This window comes from Xiphias gladius, chromosome 1 (genome assembly GCF_016859285.1).
Source record: "Xiphias gladius isolate SHS-SW01 ecotype Sanya breed wild chromosome 1, ASM1685928v1, whole genome shotgun sequence".
NCBI lineage: Eukaryota > Metazoa > Chordata > Actinopteri > Istiophoriformes > Xiphiidae > Xiphias > Xiphias gladius.
Genome location: NC_053400.1, coordinates 4,071,457 through 4,098,527, shown reverse-complemented (window position 1 = coordinate 4,098,527; position 27,071 = coordinate 4,071,457). Strand labels below are relative to the sequence as shown.

At 38.7% G+C, this 27,071-nt stretch overlaps 2 protein-coding genes across 12 annotated transcripts in view; both read left to right on the top strand.

Annotated features, from left to right (window-relative positions):
• Positions 1-10,269, top strand: part of celf1 (cugbp, Elav-like family member 1) — a 59,184-nt gene extending 48,915 nt beyond the window's left edge. For 10 of the 11 annotated variants that reach the window (XM_040129605.1, XM_040129550.1, XM_040129578.1 and 7 more), the window contains 2 exons: positions 830-973; positions 2,586-3,207. In XM_040129605.1, coding sequence (XP_039985539.1) covers positions 830-973; positions 2,586-2,713 — 272 coding nt within the window. In that variant the 3' untranslated portion in view covers positions 2,714-3,207. Of the gene's footprint in view, positions 1-829; positions 974-2,585; positions 3,208-8,040 lie in introns of those variants that run through there. The other variant, XM_040129532.1, reaches the window with a different exon arrangement.
• Positions 10,270-15,430: 5,161 nt separating this feature from the next.
• LOC120796381 (toll interacting protein) lies at positions 15,431-26,731 on the top strand. The gene is made up of 6 exons (XM_040139174.1): positions 15,431-15,582; positions 19,217-19,366; positions 21,211-21,393; positions 23,157-23,309; positions 24,455-24,539; positions 24,878-26,731. The coding sequence occupies exons 1-6, from the start codon at positions 15,550-15,552 to the stop codon at positions 25,099-25,101; spliced, it is 828 nt and encodes a 275-aa protein (XP_039995108.1). The 5' UTR covers positions 15,431-15,549; the 3' UTR covers positions 25,102-26,731.
• Positions 26,732-27,071: the final 340 nt, after the last annotated feature.

Sequence of the window (27,071 nt, the reverse complement as noted above, 5' to 3'; positions counted from 1 at the left end):
TCTTGTTTTAAATATGCTGCATCAGCCAGCAACAGTCACAGCACCGGTAAGACAGCTCCACTTTAAAACAAGTTTAAGTCCATAACCCAAGGCTTGTCCTTGTTTTTATGTTTATGTTAGTCCTATTTCTATGCTCTCACTCCAGTTGTTTGAATTTATTTTAATTTTTTTTCTAATCAATGCCTAATATGACACCATGGAGGCCCCCAGAGGTCATGTGGTAGAAAAAAAATATTAATGTGGAAATCCGGATTGGTAAACTTGTGCACAGATTCAACTTTGTGACCTCAGCCCCATTTGGTGTAAATATAAACATATACGTTAATCAGTGTGGAGTCTGAAATTCACTTTTAATTACTTAAAGTTTTTTGGGGTTTTTGTTTTTTTGGATACGTATCATTTTTTTCAGACTACTTAAAAGGAATGAAGCAACAAAACTTTGTTATTTTCAAGTACAGCTAACATATTAGCTACCACATCTAAATTAATGTGTATCTAAGAACAGATGCTCTGAATCGGTTTAGCAATACATGCGCTCGGTATACCAATGTGCATACATGGGTTTAACAGAAAATTCAGTTTATTAAACAGTTTATTGAGTTTATTATTCTCTTGACACAGATTTCCACATCAACATTTTTCTTCTATTACATGGGCCCTGGGGGCTCCATCAGATACAGCTGTTCCAGCATTTGTTGAAAACTTAATTTGATCATGATCAGAATTTGAAGAATTAGATGAATTCATTGAGTCATAAATTTTTTATTTTTTAAAATATCACAGTGTTTAATGTTTGTATGACTGGTAAAACAGACTCATTGATTGGCAGGTCCAGAAGGTGCCAACTTGTTCATTTACCACCTGCCCCAGGAGTTTGGAGACCAGGATTTGCTCCAGATGTTTATGCCCTTTGGAAATGTCATCTCTGCTAAAGTCTTCATTGACAAACAGACAAATCTCAGCAAGTGCTTTGGTGAGTTCACACAAACTACTGTATATAAGTCCTCTTATGATCAATAAATTATTTGAATCAGCCCCTCCAGGATCTCACAGCAATGCTGTGTTGAAATTACTGTAACTGTCTTTCAGGAGCAAAATTACTCTGCTGCTGCTCTGGGGAATTTATCAATAAGAGCAAACTAAATACTAGTAAAGTATTAATAGAACAATGCATAAAATGTAAACAAAGTATGTAATTAAATTCTCTCCAACCAGTAGATGCGTTTAAACTGGACCTAAAAAATAATATTTAATGTGTAGGAACATTAGTAAATAAGTGTGTATTTATCTGTAAATGAATATAGGGGATTCTTAAAGTATCTTTCTTCCACGGCTGCTTTATACCATATGAAAACCTTCTCCCTCATCTTGTGCTACTCTGCAACATCCAGACAACAATATGATTTCCTGGATAAGCATCTTTCCATTTTTTTGAGCTATTATTGTCATGCTGTACTGTGATTGGCTCACCTGTTTCAGGGCCATGAGACCAGTGATGCTAGGTCTGTATTTATTAATCACCGCAAATTATATACATTTATATTTAAGTTCACCCAACCCATTGGCATTTTGTGCTGCTCCACATACATGTAAATAGCAGGTGCTCTTGGAAACACAGTTTCCACACAGTCCGTGTGCCTTTCCGCACCGAAATTATGGTAATGAGGACATTAGTCATTATTGGCAGTGTTATTAACACCAGTAAGCAGAAGCATAAATTAAATGGTTAGACATGTTGCTTAGAAAGATTTGCTTAAAATTAGACTAGGTGAAGCTTGTTGGAGGAAAACAAGCTTTGGAGTAAAAACTGCCTGAAAAATTTCAAGGTAAAAAAAAAAAAAGTGGAGTCTAGGGAAGAGTAAGGAAGTTGGTTTAGTATTTGTAGTTGGATTATTCAAGGAGAGGTTCACAATTTTTCAAGTCGGTGTTCAAACAATAGTCAGGTGCCAGTATGTACGATGAAACAGTTTTTGATTGATGTAATAATTTATCCTGTTCACACTAAGAAATCCTTTCCTAACGCACTTTCAGTGTAAGTGATGGGAGACAAAATCCACAGCCCTCATTCTACTCCTACTAAGTTTGGTGAGGCTAAAGTGGTTTCTCAGCAGTCTGAGTCGGTATCACTTGAATGGATGTCAGCCTCATACTGTATTAGCTTTAGCTAAAGTTTAGCATGTATTTTTGCACAGAATAAGGACTATGGAACCCCCAGTATTTACACTGAAATTACTTTAACAAAGGATCTTTTTAGGGCCTGTGCGGACAGGAGGAATGAGCACAGCAATCAAACATGTTTCAATGCACATATAGGCACCTGCCTATTGTTTAAAGACAGATTTGAAAAAATGTGAACCTGTCCTTTAATGCAGGAGCGAGAGGGGATTGGTCACTTTAAGCATTCTCCTGATTTGACGACTTTCGTAGTTATTGGAAGGGGGACTGGAAAGAATTTCAAGCTCTTGCAGATAAAGTGGGGATTGGTTTCATTTACAATAATTCTTGTTGTTTCCAGATTGCAATCTCCCTGAGCGACTATTTCAAACAGTCTTAAAATGTTGTGAATGTTCATATTTCTCCTTCAGGCTTTGTGAGCTACGACAACCCCGTGTCATCACAGGCAGCCATCCAGTCAATGAATGGTTTCCAGATCGGTATGAAGAGGTTGAAGGTGCAGCTGAAGCGCTCAAAGAATGACAGCAAGCCCTACTGAAGGTGCTGAGGCACTGCAGACTTAGTTAGGCAGGGTGGTGTTATGGTAAGTGGAGTATGAATAACCAAGACTGGTCCACAGAAACTTGTCTGTGCATTACAGGGTGATGTCTGCTGCGCTGCCTCTCCTGGTCATTATAACATGTCCAGGCAAAGAGACACATGAAGCTACATGCAAGAGTTTTTGGGCTAGACTGGATTCTTCCTGTGTTCTGTTGTGGTTTATGCACTTTGTTTTCATTTTAACAAATAAGACAAACAGGTGTATTTTAATTTAAGTTGAAATGTTATCAGTTTGCTGTGGTACATAATAAACATATGAGTTAATTGTTAGGATATGTTGCACTTTGACAGTCAGGTGCCAAATCCATCTGTTCTTACTTCCTGTTCACCTTCCCCTCCACCAGCCAGACTCAGCTTAAAGCTCCTGAAAGCAGGTAGCAGCTGGAAAAGACAGAGCTACTTTTGATTTAAAAAAAAAAAAAAAAAAAAAAACGAAATCAGAGCTTTTCTTTTACATTCTCACAAACCAAATATGTGGTTTTCCCTACTTTTGTACTCGGTCTCTGTATTATCTCTTGAAATGGAAACCGTGTATGTGATATACACCTAAATTAGTTGTAAGGTTCAAGGTAAGGTGAGGTACAGAAGCTCAGATTGTTCATAAGGAGGAGCTCCACCAAAACATGCAGATATTTTGACATATTTGTCCTCATTCTGAGTTTGTAAAATGCGTGTGTGTGTGTGTGTGTGTGTGTGTGTGTGTGTGTGTGTGTGTGTGTGTGTGTGTGTGTGTGTGTGTGTGTGTGTGTGTGTGTGTGTGTGTGTGTGTGTGTGTGTGTGTGTGTGTGTGTGTTTTTTTTTTTTAGTTTTGTGAGGGCATAGTCTTTAGCAATGACTGTTGTGACAGCTAAGCAGCCTGTTGACACTGTGAACATCTTGTTCCTGTTCTCTGGTGTTTCAACTCTGAGCTAAAATCATTGAAGTCAGGTCTAATCTCCAACCCACAACCTCCCATAACCTTCCTGCTGATAGGAGAGAGAAGCTGTTGTACTCAGATGGTTGTTAACTGTTCTCCTCTGAGCTCTGTGGTCTGACAGGACTGCCGCCTCTTTGTGTGTGACTTACAACTAAAGATGAAACATTAATGCTTGTTTATATCTGACTTGTCGTCTGGGTGTAGCAGCTGTTGCATGGCTTACACTAATCGAATAGCCTCAGGTGGATGGCTACACATTTGCGTATGGGTTGCGTTGTACATAAAATTTGGCTTGAATTGATTTCTGTATGACAGATATTAGACTTCTGTAAAGCAGTGTACTCTTTATTGTATTTTTTTTAATCTGGAGGTCAGTAAAACAAATTTCTAATGCAGCTGAAATTGCATCTAAGTATAGATTTTTTTTTTTTCCAGAGAACTAAATGCAGCGTGTTTCGGTGATGCTCCTCCTGTATTTCTGCACTCTGAGTGACACGTTAGAGGTCAGGCCAATGTGGCTGTGAAGCCCAACTGTCAGTTGTAACTAGCAACATTGTGAAGTTTGGCAAAAAAAAAAAATTTAAAAAAAAATCCCAAACATCATAGGTCAAGAGTCTGTCTAATGGAGATTAATGCCTGATAGAAATACATTTCATGGTTTTAGTTAGTTTCTACTTTGAATCCAGGTGATTTGTAAGAATTCACATCACAACCCTCAGCTACTGTCCTGCTAGTGAGCAGCTAGCTAATCTATAGAGGGCTACACCACTATGTCTCTCACTGAATATACTCTCTGATTGGAGAATTCATATAAATGTCAAATTGCTCAAAACAAACATGTTAGTTGCTTAGACTTCCAGAAAATTGTGTGTGTGTGTGTGTGTGCGCGTGTGTGCGTGTGTGTTTTTTTTAATAGAACTAGGAAGCAAGACAATTGTTGAGATGTATATTTAAACTATTATGCCTTTTCTATTTTTATATAGGTTTTATACTTCCCCTGTGTGTTGGGGAGCTATTTATTGCCTAAATTATTTATCTGAATTGAAATTATTTTGAAAGACAAATGTGAAGTCCAACAACTCCATTTGATCTCCTGGTGTGTGTCCTCTCTTTGCCTGTTAAGCGTTGTTTCCTTTTGGTGATGTGTACTATGTGTCAGTGTGGCATGGACTGTGTGTGTAGGATCCATCAGTGCTGCTACAGACTTCATAGAACCCCCTGTCTGTCATACATGCCTCCATCTGAATAAATCATTTTCCAAAAACACAGGGAGCATAGTTTATTCTATAAGTCCATTTGAACATATGCCTGTTGGTCCTGTCTTTGTACAAGAATTAATAGCCATCCTATATGTGCTGTCAACAACTTCTCACCAGGTGAAGTCCTGGGTGTATCTTTAGTACTAGAACTCGTTTTAAAAGTGATTCCAGATCGTAGTCCAAAGATTGAGTCTTCTGTAGTGGGACAGTCAGAGTACAACCATGTGTGAAGGAAGTATGACCAGGGTGCTCAGAAATCTCTCATTGCTACAGGATCATTCATGTCAAAGCAGTTGAAGGTCACCATGTTCTGTGTAAGACTGTCCCATTTACTTAATGTTATGTTATTGCTGGAAGTTTGTTGGTATATTGTATACTGTAAAAAAGCGTTCCTACTATTGCACAAAAATCATGATTATGTGTCAGGGACTTTGTAGCCGTAGCTGATCTAGTTGTGTTGTGCTGTAAGACCACTGTTTGATTCTCTCTCTCTCTCTCTCTCTCTCTCTCTATATATATTATTTATATATATATAATATATATATATATATATATATATATATATATATATATATATATTATATATCTATATCTATATATATATTATATATCTATATATATATTATATATATATATTATATATCTATATATATATTATATATCTATATCTATATATATATTATATATCTATATCTATATATATATTATATATCTATATCTATATATATATTATATATATATATATATATTATATATATATATTATATATATATATATATTATATAGTATATATTATATAGTATATATATATATATATATTATATATTATATATATATATATTATATATATAAGACAAGTTTTATAGTATACACAGTGAAAATTAAACAAGTTCCAAGTGTTTAATGATGAGTAATAGTGGAAGGTCATGGGTCATGACCCATCAATCCATCGCATGAACTGGACCACTGAAAAAATGCTGCTGGATTTGAATAATGGAAGCAAGGCATGAACTCCACTCTCTGTTATTAGCAGCAAGGATATTCTGTTTATCACTATACAGGGTGTTACAGATCAATGGGTTTTACATTGTCACATGTACCATTAAGGTGGTATGTGTTATGCTCTTATTCTATGTTGTGAAGTGAAACATTACAGCAGGTTTTGTAAACTCTTCAAGGAGGTTTACCTCTGCCATTAACACGTCGGCCATTTGAGGGCAAGTTCCTGGTGGTACATTTTATAAGTTAATAAGGATCACCTCAGTTCAATTTCACTTTTTTTTTTCCCTGTGGTTAGAGCATCTCATCTTTAGAGGAACATACCTATTCAGGTTGGATACAGCCCCTGAATTGGGACATTTCTGCCTTAAAATGTTTTGAATGAAAAGGACGTAAAGGCCTGAGTCAAAAAAAAAAAAATCAATTAAAAGACGAAAACCCACAATGTGTCAGTCCGTCTCTCAATATATTCTGACTTCCCTACTCTGTGTATGGTTCTCAGGCCCCAGCCCGCTGTTTCCTACTAAAGACATTTTTAAAATCCTCTCACAAATATATATTTTTATGTTCAAAAGAGGCTCACTAATTTTTTGGACTAGCTAGCCACTGTAGTTTTTGGCAAAAGTTACTGAAACGAGAGGAAATGGTTTTTTTGTTTGGGACTATTTTCAGTGGTGGATTAATCCACATTTGGTTCTCTAGTGAGTATTTGCAACACCAGGACTGTATATGTGGGATGGAGTTAAAATAAACCACAGTGTGTCTTTCATGGTAATGAAGACACGTCACCCAGTGCAACATTGTGGCTCACTGATGGGTTTTTAATCGTTTTTGAACAACAATTAGGCTCCGTGGCACAGAAGAACAAAATATATCAGGCTTTGGATAAACACACAACACTTGTTAGTAGGATCAATTCATTGTTTGGTCTGTAAATGGAATTTGTTGACTATATAGAGGATATCACTGGACTTCTTTAAATTGTGGGTAAAATGGAAGCTGTCAAAAATGAACCAGGAGACATACAAGTGCCAGATGGAATATGATAAGGACGTCCATGTGTAATTGGAAAAACAAAAGTAACACCTCTTATCTAAAAATCATGTAAACTTCATACTTTTACTGACCGTTTTTAAACACATGATGTTTCAGATGTACACTTTTTTTTTGCCTCACTTCGAAGCAGCCTGTGGTTTTCATTCATTTCTTTATGGCACAAAAATCAAATCGCAAACTGTAGAAACTTGCGCAAATGGTTTAATCCATCAGTCAAGATCAAGTCTGCATTAATCTTTGTCAGAGTTGCATTTTTGTTGTGCAGTAAAGCAAAGCAGACTTTTGGAATTAATCTGGGACAAAACTGCATTCCTAACCAACAATAATGTAACTGTGAATTAATGGTAACCGGTGACTGCTTGAATGGTAGAAAAAGTACATCAAGAAATCCAAAATGCAGTGTAATTTGCACAATGGTTTGTTGCGATGTTGAATATTATATAATTTGTTTAAATCCCGGAAAACGTCTGGTGTGGGACTTGAAACACCTTTTGGTATTTTCCAAATCCTCTGGCGAATTTAGTCATTTCTAACCAGATGAAGTAGCATGTTGTATGGAACACTTTTACTTTGGTACTTATGTTTTATATATTTTTTTAAACTAAATCATTTGAATGCAGTTAACACTTTATAATAATTGATTACAACAGATGAGCATAAAAGAGTTACCATTCCAGCGGTGCTCTTGAGCCTCCACACGTGATGAGGTGTTTTTAGATAGCGTGTTAGCATGTAGCTGCTGGCCCGGGACTCTGGAGGCCTGGCGTGACCTGCATGTTGTCGCTGATTCTGTGCTGCCATTTTATTTAGGCTGTCATACGTGTGTTTTGCCTTCGTTGTCATCCACCTCAATTTCTGGTAACCCGCAACTCGTCTTCACTCTGTCCCTGACACTGACTGTTGAGTGTGTAGACTGTGATCAACCCCACACACAAGATAATCATTCTTGGTTTCTTTTCTCTCTCCTGTCTGTGTTCCATTGCTGTTTAACCTAGGTTTGTCTCCCTGTTGTGTTTTTCTTTTTGTTTTTTCTAGATCTCTTCCTGTTTGCCCTAGCATGTTGATGTGGCGTCACAGTTCATCGTCCAGTCCTTGTGTTTCCTGCGCTTCTCTGATGCTTCCAATTTCACCTTTGACCTTGTGTTTGACATTGATTTTTCCAGGAGGTTTTGTTTTGTTGTTTCCTATATGTCCTCTGTGTTGTCAACAGGGGCACTAGTAAGACTGCCACTGAATATGTTTGAAAGTTACATTAGACTTATTAAAAACAAGTAAGAGAATCTATTTTTCTAGAACTGACTGACATAACCACTAGATTTTTGCAAAATCAGTTTGACACAAGTCTGAGCTTTAACTTTTTTTTTTTAATCTCTTGAGTCGTGAAGCAGTCCTCCCAGTGCCCCATCCTCTGGTTTTGTTGTGTTTTTTTTTTTTTTTTTTTGTGTGTGTGTGTGAAAGCAGCTAATCTGTCTCCAGACGATGTTGTGCGTGAGTTCATCCTTGGGAGTTTCCATTTGAGTGATGTTGTGAGGAGGTAGAATTTCATGTCAGTGTAAAAATCAGTTTTAAGTTTCAGCCTGTAGACTCACCACCACAAGCACATGATGCTTTTCTGCTTTTTTGTGTGAAGGATCAGACATAAAATCCACATGCGAGAGACTTTTGTCACAGTATATTTAGTAGTAATGGTTTTTTGTTTTTTTTTTTTTTTACACATATATCTCGATGAAATTCTTGGTACAGTGTGATCTAGTTTGTGTTAACTTAAAAATTATGAATAAATTGGTGCCAAATGTTTCACACAATCAGAAGTTCTTGCTTTTTTAGTCAGGGCAGTTGTAGAAACAGGGTTGTTTGTTGTGGCAGGTGGCAACGTGAACAGCAGGTTTTACAGAAGAACTGACTCAGGCTCATGTCAAGTCGACTGGTTGCAACATTAAATTCGTTTTGTGTGGAACAATACAAACCTAGAGGGCTCGCACACCAATATGAAACACAAGTGGCCTATTCATAAGCAGTAGTGTGTATACTGTCTGTGTTTGTGTGTATTCATTGAATATAATCCACAGGCCCTACAAACCCACACTCATGTAAGCTGCTGTCTGCCTGTTTTCCTGACCAGTTGACCAGTGTCGTGGCTTGTACTGAGTGTAATCAACCATTCGCCCATGTTCTCACCCTGCTCGAATATTTGATAAACCTGTAAGTCTCGATACTTTTCAACACGTTCCTGGACCAAAACTGAAGTGTACCTGTAAACTCATAGGAGGGTTCCTGGGAAGAACTGTGTAGCTTGGTACCAATGAAGACTGGTTCAGTTGGTACACTTTCAATCAATTATTTTCCTGTTAATCACGGGTCTTTTAGTCGGTGCACAGCAGGTCAGCTTAGCAGGCTAAAATGTAAAATTTATTAACAGGGAACAATACAATTCAACATATGAAAAACCCCAATAATAAATTGTGACTGTAGAATTACAAGGTGCTATCTGACTTTTTTGCCAAAATGAGTTATTCACATGAAACCCTTCGAGCCGCTAATGTTAATTACGCACGTCGGATGCTACTTTTTGTCAGCGAGAAATTAATGTTATTAATTATTCAATGTTTTTTTGAAATTACAGTAGTGAGAGCCACCATTTTAATATGTTAGGTATGTGAGTTAAATTTCACGTTTCTAGTTAGACAACTGCCGAACATTTTTGATCTGATGCTAACTCTACCATACTCCGAACTGGGTTTGCTTCCGTTTATGACTTGTGTACTGCAGCAGACACACACGGAGTGTGTTTACATGCACACGACTATCCTGGTTTTGATCAGGTTTTTGGAGTATCTTGGTTATGTTTTGTGTATGTAAACATCTTATCCTGATTTCAGAAACCTGGATAAGGCCTTATCCTGGTTCTGAGAAACCTGGATAAGAAAAACCAGGATACTGTGGCATATAAACACCTCAGATGATGGGAAATGAAGAAACACCTGCACACAGATGATCAGAACAGGGATATGAATAACCAGGTTTCTCATATTCCATGTAAATGCCATATCCTGAGCATGATTAAAACCAGGATAAGAGTCGATACCCAATACTAATGTACATGTAAACATGCTCACTGAAAGTGTATCAGACACTGACATTGATGACCCTACAGCTTTTCCAGGCAAAGAAGTTCACGCTAATTTTGGGGCAGAAAAGAGACCAGAAAAGTACAGAAAAGAAAGCAGCAAAGGGACAGAAGCAAACAGAAAAGCCGTAGAACAAGGAGAGAAAATATCAGAAACATTTGTGTGTGTGTGTTTTTTTTTTTTTTTTTTTTTTAAATCATTCTAAATTGCACTATAAGTACGACTTAATGAATTGTACTACTGGTCCATATCTATTAGTGAAAATCTATGATATGACCAAATGTTCTCATGTCTACTTTTAAAACATGTAGCTAAATATCTGTTATAACTCCCTTCAGCAATGAATATTTTGATTTTATGTAAACTTTGAAACAAAGTAGGACAAAACTTTTTTTTAATATATATAATTGTTGCTTTCTGTGAAGCCTTAGCAAATGAAACTGAAATCCATTTGATCTTAAAAAATAGTCTTAAAAATGTGATAGAATTTCGATATTAGATATATACAGTCCATTGAGGGTGCATGTTATTTTAACCAATGCAAGGCAACTTTACTGGCTATCAGTTTTGATATCTGGGATGTGAAAACTCTGAACCTCAGTATTGCAAAACCACTCAGACTGCGGATAGAACCTTGTAATTCCAAGGTCATGAAATAAATAATGAATGAATATTTACTACCTAACAGTTTAAGAACTAAGTATCTCCAGAAAACTTGTTAGGAAATTTACTTTTAATTTTTAAGAAAATTACTGAATATTCTGCAAACAAATAATTAAAAGACCATAAGAGTGTTTCAAGTGATTAACAAAATGACTGTACACTTTAAGTCAATCTAATCAATCTAGAATTTGGAAATGTGTCATGATCAAAGTGAATGCATAAAAGGAAAATGAATCAAATGAACAAGATTATGAATCTAAGCAGACATTTGATGCAACTTTCAGCACTTGACAGTTTTCAACATGGACACATTTTTATCAGCACCAGAGGAAGAGAAAAGTTTAGATTCCTAGCCCTGATTTTGGCCAGTCTACCCCCAATCATGTTTATATTTCATCACAGGAAATTTTGTAAAGTGCATCATTAGTCCGTTTCCATACACACTGACAGTCAGTGTGGAGACATTGGAAACGTCATTGACTTAGCTCATCCATTCGGTCTGTTTCAGTAGTTGTGTGAAATTATGCTGTTTAGTAAGGAAGGGAACCCATTTTTAGTCACTGAGCTCTTACAACTGCATGGGAACACATTGGTAACACAACATCGACGCGAATAGAAGCAGCTAGAATGTTCATTCGTTGACTGTATAACTGAAGCACGTCCCATGTCTCAATACGTTGACTTTACCTTTTGCCTGGAAGGACGGGAAGAGCCTGGGAGGGACACAGGCAGATGAGAAGGGGAGAAAAAACTTGTGTGTGCGGGCTCTGGTGAGCATTTGTTTTCTCAAGACATGTCTTGCAAGTGTTTGTACAATGTCATTACATTGCCGACCTTTTGAGACTGTCCACTGTAAAAGTCCTCGTTTTAAAAATGCATGAGTCCAATGTCCAAGTACTTCCTCTGACCTGCACTTTATCCTGACACTGACTTTACACCTGTGCTTGTATTGGAAAAAGATGGACAGGTCCCTCATTCCAGCCATACACTGTAAGGATAACATTTTTATGTCACAGCAGAAGGTCTAAAATAATCTTCATTATTATCTGTTACTACATGCAAATATTTGGAAGCAAAATAGTGTGCAACCGATTATGTTGGCCAGGCTGGTGGGATCAGCTGATTTGAGTTTATCACAGATGCATCGGTGTCCGTCTTTGTGTCAGTAGAAAGATGTCAAAGTTATGTTTGAGGTCATTTTGAAACAGTGTCTCCGTTACATAATTTTCCTTCAGAGAGCAGTGACAAGTTGTCTTTTTGCACAGTGAAATGTCCCACTCGGTACGTTTTTGGTGACAATTCTTTAATGACCAAATTTAAGGGATCTTTATCAAACCTGTTTATGTCATGTGATTCTATTCGAAAGATGATTATTGCAGTTTAGTTGCGTATGAAGATCATTTCTAGGCGACAACGTTGACTGAAGTGGCCCCTTAATTCAGTCATTAAAGATAAATTGAAAAGTAGAGCGCTTCACCTCCTATTAACACAGACCAGATGAGTCTGAAGGCATGTCAGCAAGGCTAAATGAACAATGGGGTTTGGCGATGATATTAAACATTGGAGTCAAGTCTACGTTCTCTGCATTCAGATGTTCTACGTCTGTCTCATTTCAGTGGGTTTTCCTCTCCTGTCACAGGATTGGATACAGTGTTTCTTCCTGCTGTAATAATAAGATTCTTCAATTCTGGATAAAAATATTTTTGATTTTGCTGCAACGACCACCTGCCTGCACACTGAGACTGATACTGTTTAAAGGTAAAAACTCTGACCAAACCCCTGCTCATATGGGCGGAACACGAACTGATGAAGTCTTGTGAAGTATTTCTGTGAAATTACCTTTTTGCTCCATTGCACTGATTTAAATGCAATTTTTGTTCTTTTTGTTGAGTATTGACGTTTGGGTTGTTTTTAAGCTTTGGATCTTTGCTTTCTGTACCACATGAAGCTGCAGTGCAATCCAGCTGTCATTTCTGTGAGCCAACTATGTGATCCCTATTGCTTGGTTGGTTTGGTTTCTGTCCAAATAAAATGTTTGAGAACCCTTATATCTCCTGTGTTTTTCTGTGGGAACCCCAACATTGTTCTTTGCTTTGTATTTCTGGATGAAAGGCACTGTCCATACTATATTTTATAGCTAGTAAAAATACAACAGGTCTGGATTGTGTCTGGGAGAGCCCTGGTGTCACTGACAGTGGGCCGTTACATTTCTTCTGGGCCAGTGTTCCTTCCTCCCCACCTCTATCTGGTAGTGTTTTTAGGCAATGAGACTGTCACACTCCTTTCCTTTAAACATGTGAGCATCAAAGTTAAATTGAGTTGCTGAAGTACTTCTGTAATTCCCTTAGCTTGAAATCAATCCAAATCTCCGAATGTGAAAGCTTCCGACATTTAGAAAAAATCATTAGGAAAAAGTTAGTGAAAACTAAGTTTCACATACCAGCCTTTTCTGACTGCATCTTCTCCACGCGGGCAGTCACGAAAAACACCTACAGAACCCTCCACACTTCATGAGATTATGCACACACTGACGTTCAAGATGGAGCTGATTGCGAACCAAAATCCGAACCTTGGTTTGATGACTAAAGAAACCTCGTTTCAAGCGTGAATGTGAACAGGGATGATACAGGAGACACAGCATTTTAAACATTCTGTGGACTTGAAACCCTGCTTTCCCCGTATGGAAAACACTCAATTAGCTTTCATTGCTTTCAGGTTAATTAATGACAACAGAGGAAGTTCATGAGAATCCCATTTTTGCAATGAAGTGGAAAGTTTAAGTTTTTGCCAAAATTTCAATATGAAATGTTGAGAAAACCACACGCTTCACATTTCATGAAGTCAGACGTTTGACACGTTAGGACATGTTCTGTGTACAGCATACATTACATTCAGACAACTCCATCACTAAGGCCTCAGTTTTAACATTTTAAAACTTTTTCCTTTCACCTTTTTATGTCCAGGTTGTGAAAAATCTTTGGAGCAATTTTGGTAGCATTTAAATGCATCCTTACGGAGTCTCATGTAAATTTTGAAAAATATAGTGACCGATTTCATTGACAGTGTCGGAGGTCACACATTGTTTTTGTGTTGCAAAATCGTTGACTTCTCCAACGCTGGTGATTTTTGACTTTTTTTATTAGATCATGCCAAAACAACTTCAGGAAAAAGGTTGTGAGAAAGGAAAATTTGTCAGCTTTTCTGCAAACCTTTTTGCGAACATCTGCGTACAGATTCAAAGCAGAAAACTGCTCGTGAACATACACACGCATACATGGAGGCACGAACAGAAATCCAAGTTACAAGTACGCAAAATGTTGGTCAACAGCTGGTCTGCAAGATGGCCGGATGAGCAGAGGCTCTTTTTCCTACACTCTCCATTCTTAAGCCCAAGATATTTTAAATTAAATGCGGAATTCCACAATTTGAGAAGCGACTCCAACTGACTGAGTTAAAAAACCAGAGAAGCACTCCAGCAAAACTGTAGCAGGGCAAACCTGTAGAACCAGGATTGGCCTCCTGGTTTTTACTGATCATGAGATTTTCAGGTCATTGCATTTCAATTGGTGGGCAGCAGAAGACGTTAGTGGACAGATAGACCAGGTGAACTACACGATTCCTCAATCAAATCTTGTGAATTGTGGCAAAATATTGACAAAGCTTTTCAGAAATATATATCTATATATTCATCGAATGAAAAAAAAAAAGCACACTAATGGCTGAATGATGGCACTGACACAGGACGCAGTAATTGGAAAAATAAGGAAAAGGAGCTTGGAAGAAGCAGTGAAAGGAAAGGTAGAAGAACAACACAACTTTCTATTTGAAAGAAGAATTTGAAGAGTAAATCAACCAAATTAAATCTAAAAAGATGTGATTGTATTTCAAAAGGTAAAAACTTTTCTGCTTTGGTTTTGAAGTGAGAAAGAGGAGGTCTTCATGGCGGTCGCAAACAAAATGGAGAGATGTGGACTTCTAAAATGAAAATGAACGAATGAATGGATTTTGGGCATTTTTTAGAAATAGAATAAAATCACAAATCTGAAAACGTCTTTTAAATCTGAAAACGTCGTTTAAAGAGTCTTTATCCTGTCTGGGATAATCTAGTCCGGATTTGACAAGTCCAAGTATGGTGGGTTTTGATCCCGCCCTGCTCGAATGTCGCCTGGATGTGACAAAAGCTGCGAGATCCTCCTTTCTCGCTCTCATAATTAAAACAGAGTGGCTTTCAAACAGCGTTAAGGCTTTAACTACAATGCCCACCTCCCCCTGAGCTGCCGAACCGGAAGTTTACTGCAGCCTCGTCTTGAACGATAAGTTTCTAAATGGAGTTCCATCATATAGCAAAGCCCTGGAGAAGACGACAATCCTCAATCTCCAGAACTTGCTTTACTAACTAAATACAAGCTGAAATGATTAATTACACCTTGTATACTTTTATTCTTATTTATAATCATAATTATTATTAATAATAAGTATTATTATTATTATCATTAGTAGTAGTAGTAGTGGCAGTCGTATTTAAATATGTTATCCATAAGTGTAATAGGGAACTTTCATGTGTATGCCGAATGTTGAACTGTTACAATAAAGATTTCTTTAAAAAAAAAAAAAAAAAAAAAAAAATGCGACACTTCCGGGTTAACTCTAATCCAAGCAGTGTCTGTTGTCATTTAATTTGCTACAGTACAGCTGTGATTCTGTGAATTAAGAAGACTCGAGAATCTGACCCCCCACACGTTGGAGAGACAACATGGCGACCACCATCAGCACCCAGCGGGGACAGGTACGCCATGGGCTCGGTGTTGAATTCGGTTTGTTGTGAGAATCGCAGGCAGGCAGCTAGGCGGAACTAGCCGCACTGTAGTTTAACAACATCTCTGATAGTTAACCAACTTTGGTCCTAAAACGGCAACATAGAGTTGCTCTCAGCGGCCTACAACTGTGACATTATCTCCATCCGTCAGTAACGACACATATATATAACGAGCTAATGTTAGGCGGGGTTAGCTAATAGTCTGCGGGGTTAACGTCAATACACCGCTACAGCGGCTCATGCACTGACTAAGCTCCTCTAGCGGTTTATTGAGGTGAAATATCTGACTCGGGGCTGGCTATGAATTCAACAACAGCGACAAAACAAGCTTGGTATTAAAGTTAGAAACCCGCCGCCTGTCGTTTGAGCAGCAGGTAGCCCATCTGGAGCTGCCTCGACCCGAGGTGGGCAGAAAACTGCACGCACTAAAGGTGACTGTCGAAACAAGTAGCCATCAGAAGTACTCTGAGTCGCAGTAGACAGAGAAACCTGTGGTTGAACGGTATGGAAGTGAACACACGCCTGCGTTTGTGGTCCGTATGTGAGACAATGTCACGTTTTCATCGCTTGATCAAATAATCTGCTACATATACATCAGGACAATAATCCCAGTCCGGAACTCTGAATTATGTAAAGACATTTTGAAAATAGCATTCTTTGCTTTTTACTGCCTCTAATACATGATTTAGTAAATAAATCGGTAAATCAGATATACATGGACCATGTCTATTACCTCAGAAAGTATATAGAAAGAGTGTCAACATGTTCTAGTGTCCTTGAACCTTCATAATTCCGATATATATATATATGGGTTGAGCCTACTACATCCAGGTCTCTCCAATCAAGTGAAGACCATAAATTGACGGAAGTCAGTCTCTAATTTTACTGAAAATGTCTAATATCAGATGCTGCGTTTAGGATAATTAGGAGATAATGATGCGTTGCATCATGAATTGCCTATTAAATGCAAGTGTGTTCACTTCTTCGCTTTTACCTACAGTTTGAAATGTCTGTCTATACAATGTGTACAAATAATTATTACATTTATACACTACAGCCTCTTCACCAGTTCCTCTTTCTCTCTCATGTCTGTACGGAATGAACACGAACTCTTGCGTAAATTTGCGCTTGGTTCTTGATGATCTGTAGTTTGTTTTTTTGTTTTTGTTTTTTTTCGATTTTCTTTTTTTCTTGCCCCAGTGGAGTGATAACAGATAACCTAGAGCTAGTAAGAGTAATATATAGATAATAGAAATGCGACTAACTTGGCATCAGCTAGCTGTCATCATCTGCTTCTGGCCCAGTGTTAGCAGGCCTTACATTGAGCTGAGCTTTGCATCCTTGCGTCCTAACCACACCCTGACATCAGACTTTCTCTCATTTGATGAAATAATCCTAACTGAAATTTTTTTTCATCCAGAGTTTTGAGAAATACAGCTGATGTATTTTGTTTTTGCGATCAAGTATGTGTTTCATCTGGCTGCAAGACATTTTTTCTGTGGGGACAATAAAGCTTAACTTGATCTAGTCGTCCTCAGAGGATTGAGTTTACTCAGTTGGTTGTAAACTGATTTGGCTCAGTTGTCTTCACATAACCTACATATGAAACTTGAGTCATGTGATAATTGTATGCAGGGGGTGATGGTAACTCCTGTCTCCGTTCATAAGGGGTCTCAGATGTGGGGTCGATCATTCTTCAGCTGTCCGCTAACTCCTGGTCGATGACCTTTGAAGTCTTCCTAATGCAACGTGAGAAGTTTTGTTCTGGTGTTCCCAGAAAGCTGATGTTGTCTGTTTCTGGTTTTCATTCAGTCTCTGGTTCAGGGTCTGTTTGACTGACGTAGTGTTCCCCATAGCTGTCACATGTCCTGTCTTTAGGGTGTACATGTAGAGATCTTCATGTGTTGAGTGGTTTGACGTTAGTCTTGACCCCCTGTTACTCGAAGAGTCTGGCTAGATGTTCTGACGGTCCTGCTTTGTAACAGCTGAGGTATAGTATGATTGAAAAGAACTAGTTTTGTATGTGTTGTCCGACCACGTCGTAAGGCAAAAGTGTTTATAGCTGTTTCGAAGAACCACACTTGAAGGCGGAGTGAAGAGGCAGCCGTCATAGAGAGCGGTGAGCAGTGGGCAGTCTCTCCTCAGCATTCGTAGCGATGCACCTGTTTGTACGCTCTACAAGTGACAGAAATAGTTGTATAATGGATGAAACCAGAGAGCTTGAGAGAGAAGTTCAAACCCTGCTTACTTTCTTACCCCACAAACACCTGTCGAATGCCAGGTAGTTAGTTTTGGAAAGTTACAATTGCAGACTCTTAATTCAAACACCAGAAACCAGGGCGGAGGGGCTTTCAAGCAAGCAGTTTACTGGGATGCTTCTGGTGGTCCCCAGTGAGTTATCAGTGTCTGTCCTGGTCTTTATTCGGGGTAGTATAGTCACCATCCAGGCCTTTTACTCGTTGGTTCTGAGTGCCCCTGAGTGCTGCACCTCCTAGTCCTTGTCGTCCTCTTCACTAACTTGTGCTCTGTGTAGGACAGTTGTCACCACTTATCAGTTAGACTCAGTCGTCAGTTAAAACTAGTCCAACAGTCTAATACAACAGTCCTGCAATAAATCCTCCCTTCATGAAGGTTCTAATGTTCAGTCTTTATTCAAACTCATTTTGCAGGACGTTGTTTGTTGTGCTGTTGAACTATATTTTATTATATAGTGGAGTTCCGTATCTTATTTAGCCTACCCTCAAAGATATAAATGGGGTGGACAAAATAATAGAAACACGTGTTAAAATAACACAATACAATTCGACAGTTAAACGTACATTTCTCTTGTTTTGCACTGGTAATCAGTTTCTAACTTGCTCCCACATGTCCAACCCACTTGAGAATGACCTTGAAAACATAATGGCCATTTCATTCAGGCATTCAGTCTTTTTCAGCCAGAGGGTAATACTGACGTCCTGCAAAGACACAGCTCACACGCTTCCATCTGTGCACTGAATAGTCACTGGATATTAGCCTATGCAGTCAATCCAAGCCCAGACCAAATTCTCATGTATTAAGTTTTACATGAATAAAGAGGGAGGTTGTGGACATACTTATTAGAGTATCTAGTGATTCTGTAAAAGTATCATACTTAAATCAGTCTACAGTCTGTTGATCACACATGACTTGCACAAGAAGGCAACTACTGGCCATATCATTAGGAAGAATAATTTTAGACTCACATGATGTTCACAAGATTTGAGTGTTATTTTTGCCAGCCAATTTTCCTCATACCTTTTCCCATTTTGTGTTTACTTTTACTTTTTTAAAAATTATATTTACACAAATATGTAAACATACACACGAAGAACAGAATAATATACATAATATTAAAATAATAAAATTATTTTTTTAAACTAACAAAAATGTTTACTTTTAATTGAAACTATCAGTTATAGTGTGATATATTCAGGTGTATGAACTTTGAAGGTAACTTTCAAGGTATATCAAGTTGTTTTACTGTCCATCTGTCTCAGGTGTGTGCTTTCTCTTTGCACTGTCAGTCTGAATCCCTCTATGTATGCATGCATGTATGTATGTATGTATGTAATAAATTATTCAGGTGTATATTGGGGAGCTTCCCCAGGACTTCCTGCGGATCACTCCCACCCAGCAGCAGCAGCAGGTCCAGCTGGATGCCCAGGCTGCCAGGCAGTTGCAGTATGGAGGCTCAATAGGCACTGTAGGGCGACTCAGCATTACTGTGGTCCAGGTAAACATAGCTCAGTTTTGCTGTTGGAAATACAACTGGATGTTACTTGAATATTTGTATCAGTATGGATAAAATTATATTTGTACCAATGACATGTACTTTTAAGGTATAAAAGCATTTTATGAATGGTAGTACTTTATATTTTTTAGATTTTCATGCTAGTTACCAGTATTTCAACAGAAATAAGTCTGAAACACTGTAAGTATAAAAACAACAGCAACATCTCTTTCCAGAAGCAGTGACACTTGATTTATACTTCTGCGTTAAGGGGCTATTCTGCACTAATGGCATCAACCTGCGTAGGCTCCAAAGTTACGCCATAGGCTACAGCATAGCTGATATGTGCCTCCTCAAAAATTTAACTACACTTTGGCGCTAAAGCGTCAACCTGAGATACCACATTGGGGACTGCAGTAACTGTGATTGGCTGCTCATGTTTTCCTTACATGTTTCTGATGCTGGTGAAGTTTGTTGAGAGGGAATACAACATAAAGTAAGTTAAAGACTCACAATAGTCTTTTCAGTAACAAACATCTAGCAAAGTGCTTATACTGCAAAACTTGCCAGGCTGAATGAATGCATGAACGTAAACAGCCATTCCATGGCAGTAGTCTCCTGTTAAGTATGAGACACAACAAAGTAATGTCATAAGTAACCTAGATAACGTCACCCCAATTCTACAGCTGACAGTCACTGTATATGACAGAATGTAAACACAGTTACTGTGGGGAAATACAAAACATGATATGGCCTGATCATATATAACACATGCGTCTAGTGTTGGGATGTAATATCAACAGGTGATAATGCTCATAACTCGCTGTCATCAATACAACACTGCCTGCTACGGATGCTCTCTCAGAGAGTTTTGACTCTAACACTTTGGCCTTTTTTTAATAATACGGGAGCACTTTGTTATGAAATCTAACCTCCACCAGGATTAACAAACAGATCCTCCAGCTGTGTTAGCTTGGTGAAAATTGACAGGATCATTTTAGGTGGCTATCATCGTGTTAACCTGGATGAGTTAAGTGAGTGATAATACCTCAATTGTACGTTCTATGATAGTTATGGATGATGAAGATGGTAAACCTACATGACAAATGTTAAGGATATTATCCTACTTATGCCAGGTTGCAGCCTCAATGTAGCATCAAAATTACTCTCTTTCCTGCCACTGCAGTTGGTTTACTTCGACGCCCATATTCATGCAAGTATCAAATATGTTTGAAATGAAATTTGTATGGTTCTCATTGAGAGAAGCTCTTGGTGACAGTGGTTACACAAATGACACTAGCACCATGATCTTAAGTAAAGTCTCAATGTTGCTGTCCTTACCTACAGTTTTAATACTGGTACACTTATTTTTATAACTGCAAACAAACACATATATCGTAAGTGTCCAGCTACGCAAGAAGGGTTGAACCAAGGGCAAGTTGTTCATTGTAGATACTTGATTCAGCCCACCTTGGATAACCATGACCTGGATGACTGTGAATCTTCACAGACATCTGTCCAGTTACAAAACGTTGATCCATTCTTTTTAGCCAATCAGAATGAAGAATTTTCAGTAGCCATGATGTAAGCAATGTTTAAAGAATTGGACACTAATTTTTCCCCATTAACCTGTTTCGGTTGTGTGCATGTAAATGTACACGTTATTCAGTACTGAAATCATGTATAATAGCAAAGTATTGTATAGACTCCTCATTGCAAATTTGAAATGATCATAATTGTATACCATTGTCTGAATACATAAGAATACACGGGCCAGCTGAACTGTGACAGTAGCAAACTTGAATGTATCACCGAACTGCAGCTACCTTGTTTGTTTTGCTGTATAGGCCAAGCTGGCTAAAAACTATGGTATGACACGGATGGATCCATACTGTAGGATCCGACTGGGCTATGCAGTCTACGAGACACCAACCGCTCACAATGGAGCCAAGAACCCGCGCTGGAACAAGGTGATCCAGTGCACGGTGCCTCCCGGGGTGGACTCCTTCTATCTGGAGATCTTTGATGAGGTGAGGAGGTGAAGGAGGTCACAGAGACTAGAGAGGCAACGAAGTTGTGAATCGTCTGATCTGCTAAATACAATATACAACAAAACTGAGTAGACCCCTGGTCAATATCACAAAAATGTTCAATGATTCAAAACTGTGTCATCTAACAATAGTTGTATTATTTTTAAGTTGAAGTGTAGAGTATTTGATCTTATGTATAATTAAAAACAAACAGGTTAGATAGATAACATTATAAATGTGGGTCCCAAAGTACGACCTCAATGCAACAAAAGTGATTACATCTGTAATTTCCAGTTAAAGCTAACTGCATCGACAAGGTTATAAGAACCTGTGAACACCAGAGCTTCTTCAATTTTGGCCTGGGTTGTGTTTAATGCACCATGGCTCCACATGGTAAGGAACTGCCTGAACAAGTAGGAAAGCAGATTGTGAAACTTTACAAAGATTGGAGTGGGTAGAAAAGCATCAGTAGGCTACCTAATGTAAGCCAAAACACAGCTGCAACAGTGGTTAGGAGGTACAGGAAGAGCCATACTACCAATAACAGAAGGTGCAGTGGCCGCCATCAAGAAATTATGCCACGAAAAAGTCACTATTTACGCAACCTTGCATTGAAAAACAGCATACCACACCAACTGCATAGTGCGGAACATAAAACATGGAGGTTGGAGCTGGCTGATATGGGGCTGCGTGAGTGCAAAAGGAAAAGAGGAGATGGCATTTATACATGGCACTTCGAATGCAAGTTTTTATACCCAAATATGAAAAGATGCAAGTTCAGTTTTCTCATTTCCTGCTACAAATGACAAAAATAGGAAGCAGTTTCTGTTTTTCAAATTACTGTTCTAATCTATTATTTGGCTAATTGCTGAGGAAAGTCATAAAATATTTAACACAGGAGTAGAATTACACTAACCGTTATAGGCCATTTGGACTAGGCTGATCCAGCTGTACTGTTGTCAGAAACTTTACTTCAGGTGACGGTTCACAGGTAAACATGGATGCAACAAAGGGAATTAGGATGTACGGTCTATGTTGAAATTACTGGCACCCCTGAATTTCAGGTGCAGAATTTAGAATATCTTCAGAAATAAATGCAAAATTAATCAATTTTGTATAATCCAAATATTTTAATATAATGTCCAAGGTTACCGAACAAAAGAAAATAAAAAAAACTTAGTGGCATAGTAGCAAAATAATTCAAACACAAAATCTACCCCAGACACAGTTACTAGCACCCTTCACTAATATTTGGTTGCAGAGCCTTTTGACAGCCCCTAAATGTTTCTTGTAGCCATCTAGGAGCTTCTTGCACCTGACTGCTGGTAGGTTATGCCACTCTTCCACTGCTATGTGTGCAAGCTCTTTTAAGTTTGCAAGAATTTTGCAAGTTTGCATTTCTGTATTTAATATTCAGGGGTGTCAATAAATTTAACCTAGACTGTTGCAGCAGCTTTAGCTTAAACTGTAGATAGTGTAACTTCTAGTGGGAGTTTGGGTATTTCTTCAAGCCACAGTAGCTAGATTTAAACTAAACCACTTTGATGCTATACACCACAGCTTCTGAGGACATGACAGTCAGGTTTAAAAGACATGTTCTGTTTCAGAAAACAAAGGGTTGAAATAGTCTTAAACTCTAAAATGAGGCAACAGCCCCATGAAAAATCTGTTTTGTCTCTTCCTTTTTACATGTGTATATAGTGATCTGATGAGCATGCAGTTTCTTGCCTGTTTAAATGTGTTACTGCTATTGTGCCACCTAGAGAGCGTTCTCCATTGATGACAGGATAGCATGGACTCATGTCACCATCCCTGAAGGCCTGAGGGAGGGCAGTGTGGTGGATGAGTGGTTCAGCCTCAGTGGCAGGCAGGGCGATGACAAGGAGGGCATGATCAACCTGGTGATGTCTTTTGCTGTGAGTACATTTACACACACCCCATCAAATAGACTGAAAAGCGCTTGATTTGATATTGATTTCTGTTATGGCTGCTAATGGCTGTTTACTGCACTTTGTGTGAAGTTAGTTGATAATGAATTGCTTAAAGACATTAATGAGCAACTCTAAACTGGATCTTGTTGGAGGAAAAGCGTCTTTGCTGCACCCACCACTGTGGACTGAGAGGTAGAAACTTGTTCCACAGCCAAAAGCTCATCTGGTTGTGTTGAGGTTAAATGGTATTTAAATGGTGTTAACTAATGTCTAACTAGCTTACGTTGTGTTGTAGCAGTAGGTGGCTGTGGTTCGTGAAGAAGAGCGGGTCATCCATTTATTGGAGGGTTGGTGGTTGAAATGTCCTTAAAGAAGACAATGAGCCCCAAATGGCTTCCAACTGACCGGCCAGCACCTTTCATGGCAACTCCACCACCATTAGTGTTTGAGTGTTTGCATGAATGAGCGATTGAGAGGCAAATTGTAAAGCACTTTGTCCATTTAGGTAGAAAAGCGGTACATACTGTAAATGCAGTCCATTTTAGTTTAAAGTTTCTATGGTGAAAATTTTCACTGATGCTTAACTTATCAGTATAATGATGCAGACTCTTAAGGTAACATTATTTGTGTGTATATTTGTAATCCAGTTGATTGTTGTTTTGTTGCTCTAAAAGCTAATTTATAAACATCAATTAAAATGCAACATCTCACCCAACTAATAAAAAATTAGTTTTTTTTATTGCTTATATAATTTGAAATAATCAACTTGTTATACATAAGTCCATGTGATGGAAAACTGGACCGATGTTGATATGATGTTATGATTTATATGATTTATTGAAACTCATACAGATGAATGAGATGGTATTTCCCAAAAAAGAGGCAGAAAAGGTTTTTTACTTTTTTTTAAAAGAAAACGAAGGATAATATTTCACACTTTCCTCTCACAACTGTCAGCTTTACTGTGGAACAGCCCCAAATCACACATAGTGTAGGGGCTTTGAGTTTTCATTGTTTTTGCCACAACCTCCTCACTGCACACCTTTTGCTTTACTGGCCTCTGCTGGTGTGTGGATTTTATCTCAAGAGTCTTAATCTTGTCTCTGTCTGCGTCTGTGTCTGTGTGCCAGTCCTTACCAGCAGGGATGATGACTCAGCCTGTTGTCCTAATGCCCTCTGTGTATCAGCAAGGAGTTGGATATGTGCCCATTGCAGGTCAGAAGGATAAACACACACACACACACACACACACACCATTACATTTATGTTCTTTTGTTTACCACCCAGCCTATAGGCTATAGTATGATGTCTCCTGTGGCTCTGTATGAGTTTTATCTAGTCTGAGAAAATAACCCTGATGATTTCAAAGTGATATCATCAGGTTTATGACAGTTTAGGCTTGTAAACTACACATGTATTGCAGAAAGCCTGAGTTACAATACTTGGATAATAATATGTTTTGTTTGGGGTTTTTTTCATGTTTATTTCCAAACCTTTCATCAGCTATATTAAAGCTGGCTCTTACATCTGCAGTGTGTGTCCTGTGTTGCTAGGAGTGCCAACAGTCTACAACCAGGGCATGGTACCCATGGCAATGCCAGCGCCCATGCCAGCTGTTGGGGGCCAGGGGCCGGTGTGCAGTGAGGAGGACCTGAAGGCTCTGCAGGACATGTTCCCCAACCTGGATAAGGAGGTGGTTCGCACTGTGCTGGACGCACAGCAGGGCAACAAGGACGCTGCCATCAACTCCCTGCTGCAAATGGCTGAGGAGCTCTAACCGCAAAACACATGCTCACAGTGGACATCCCAAGGCGCGCGCGCACGCACACACACACACACACACGCGCACACGCACACACATGTATGCATGCAGCCCTCCCACACACACAATCCTCCCACAGTGTGGCTGTTAGCTTACCCACACACTGCAGCTATATCTGAGCTCCCACCAGCTCCACCAGCTGGTAGCCACAGAGATCTGTTTGCTCTCCCTTCATTGACTCCTTTTTGGCCTGTCAGCACATGAAGCCTGGGCTTTCTCTGTCACTGGATCCTCAAGCATCGCAACAGCTGCGTCCACCTTCGGGTTTAAGAAGTCACTGGTTTAAGATGATCTCAATAGCAAATGTATTTGGGAAATTCTTTAAGGATTATTAAGGTAGAGGCTCAATCAAAATACTATTAGTGTGACTTGAATTGTATATTGTGTGGTATATCTTAGCAGCCCAAATCATTTTGTATTTCTCAGTCGTTTCAGTGTCACAATCTCTCATTGTATCCATGGTAACCACGACTGTACTCCCTGATCCCAGGGTTCGATTTGCACAGTTAGAGATGTAGAAAGTCATGCTCAGAGTCCATCCTCTGTTTATGTTGATGATGTTGTCACTAGTGTGTGGAGAACGTGTCTGTTGTAACCTGCAGTGAACTGCTTCTGTTTCATATACTGTATAGCTGTAAAATGTTTAGTGCATTCAAAATCTGATAAATTATTATGGAAGTATTTAATTTTATAGAATTCTAAATGGTGACCAGAGAATTGAGAATGAACAAATAACCTGTGCGATTCTAGGTTTAGAAGAATATAAGCACTGAACGCCACTTCAGTCCACTCTGAGTCGTCTTTCAAAGTGATAACAAGATTCCTTTGTAAAGTTTTGATTTAACCCATTCGGTCAGTGACATAAGGATGTGAAGACTTGATGTTACAAAGTAGTTCCCTGTGGAGTCACTTTTTTAAGGAAGTGTAAGGATGCAGTGTTAGCATGATGAGAATGATGATGTCACTTTCCTGATGAAATCCGGATGTTTTGAAGCCTAGCAGCATGTTGTATGTAGAGCTTTTGAGACCACAACACTTCCATCCAGGTTGGCTACACAGTGACTCAGGTCAGATGGAGACCTGAACAGAGTAATTCAGTCCATGTCTAATAAGCTACATATCAGAAAGAATTTTTCTCCCTGAGCAGGGAGGCCCAAGATGACAGCGACGAGACTTCCATGAAGTGTGCCCGGAATGCTCATGGTGCCCATAAGCTGACACCTGTTTTTAGTGACACCCCTTACCTTTACCTTAGTGCCACCGTCATGTTGAAACTTGTACATGAGGAAATACTGACTGATTTGAGGAGCTCATTCATGCTTCATAGTTGTTCTATACTGTACAGCAGCTTGTAACACCACGAGCAAAGCTTTAAATGTTAAGTGTTGATGTTTTCCGGCCACAGTATTTGTACTGAATGTGTTGTAGTTCCTAAAGCTTTCTATTGACACTTGTAGGTTTCAAGGTCTTCTTGTTAAATGCGCTGTCTGCCAAAGGTTTCATTTAAAAATTCTTTGTCACCTTGTGACTTTTCACTTGTGGTTCCAGAACTACCGCTGTTGAGATTCTTAAAATGTCAGAGTCATTTTATTGTGTAACGTGATTTTGTTATTTTCAATTCACTGCTGCACAGCATTGGGGAGTGTCTTAAATTTGACTTGCATATTTTAAAATGTTAATTTATTAAAGTTCTGGCATGAACAATAGAATTTTAAGCCAGAAAACAAGAATATGTAGTGCAGGTCTTTAGTCTTTACATGTTAGGCTGAAATAGTTTTGGGAACTGTGTGAACTCGGCTGGTATCAGATAGTTGCTGTGGGAATGGGAAGCCTTTCTGTGAGGTTTTGGACAAATGGAAGTGTGCCTTATGTTGACTGATGACCTCACTTACATCAATGTTAGCTAGAGCTTAATTTGTCCCCTC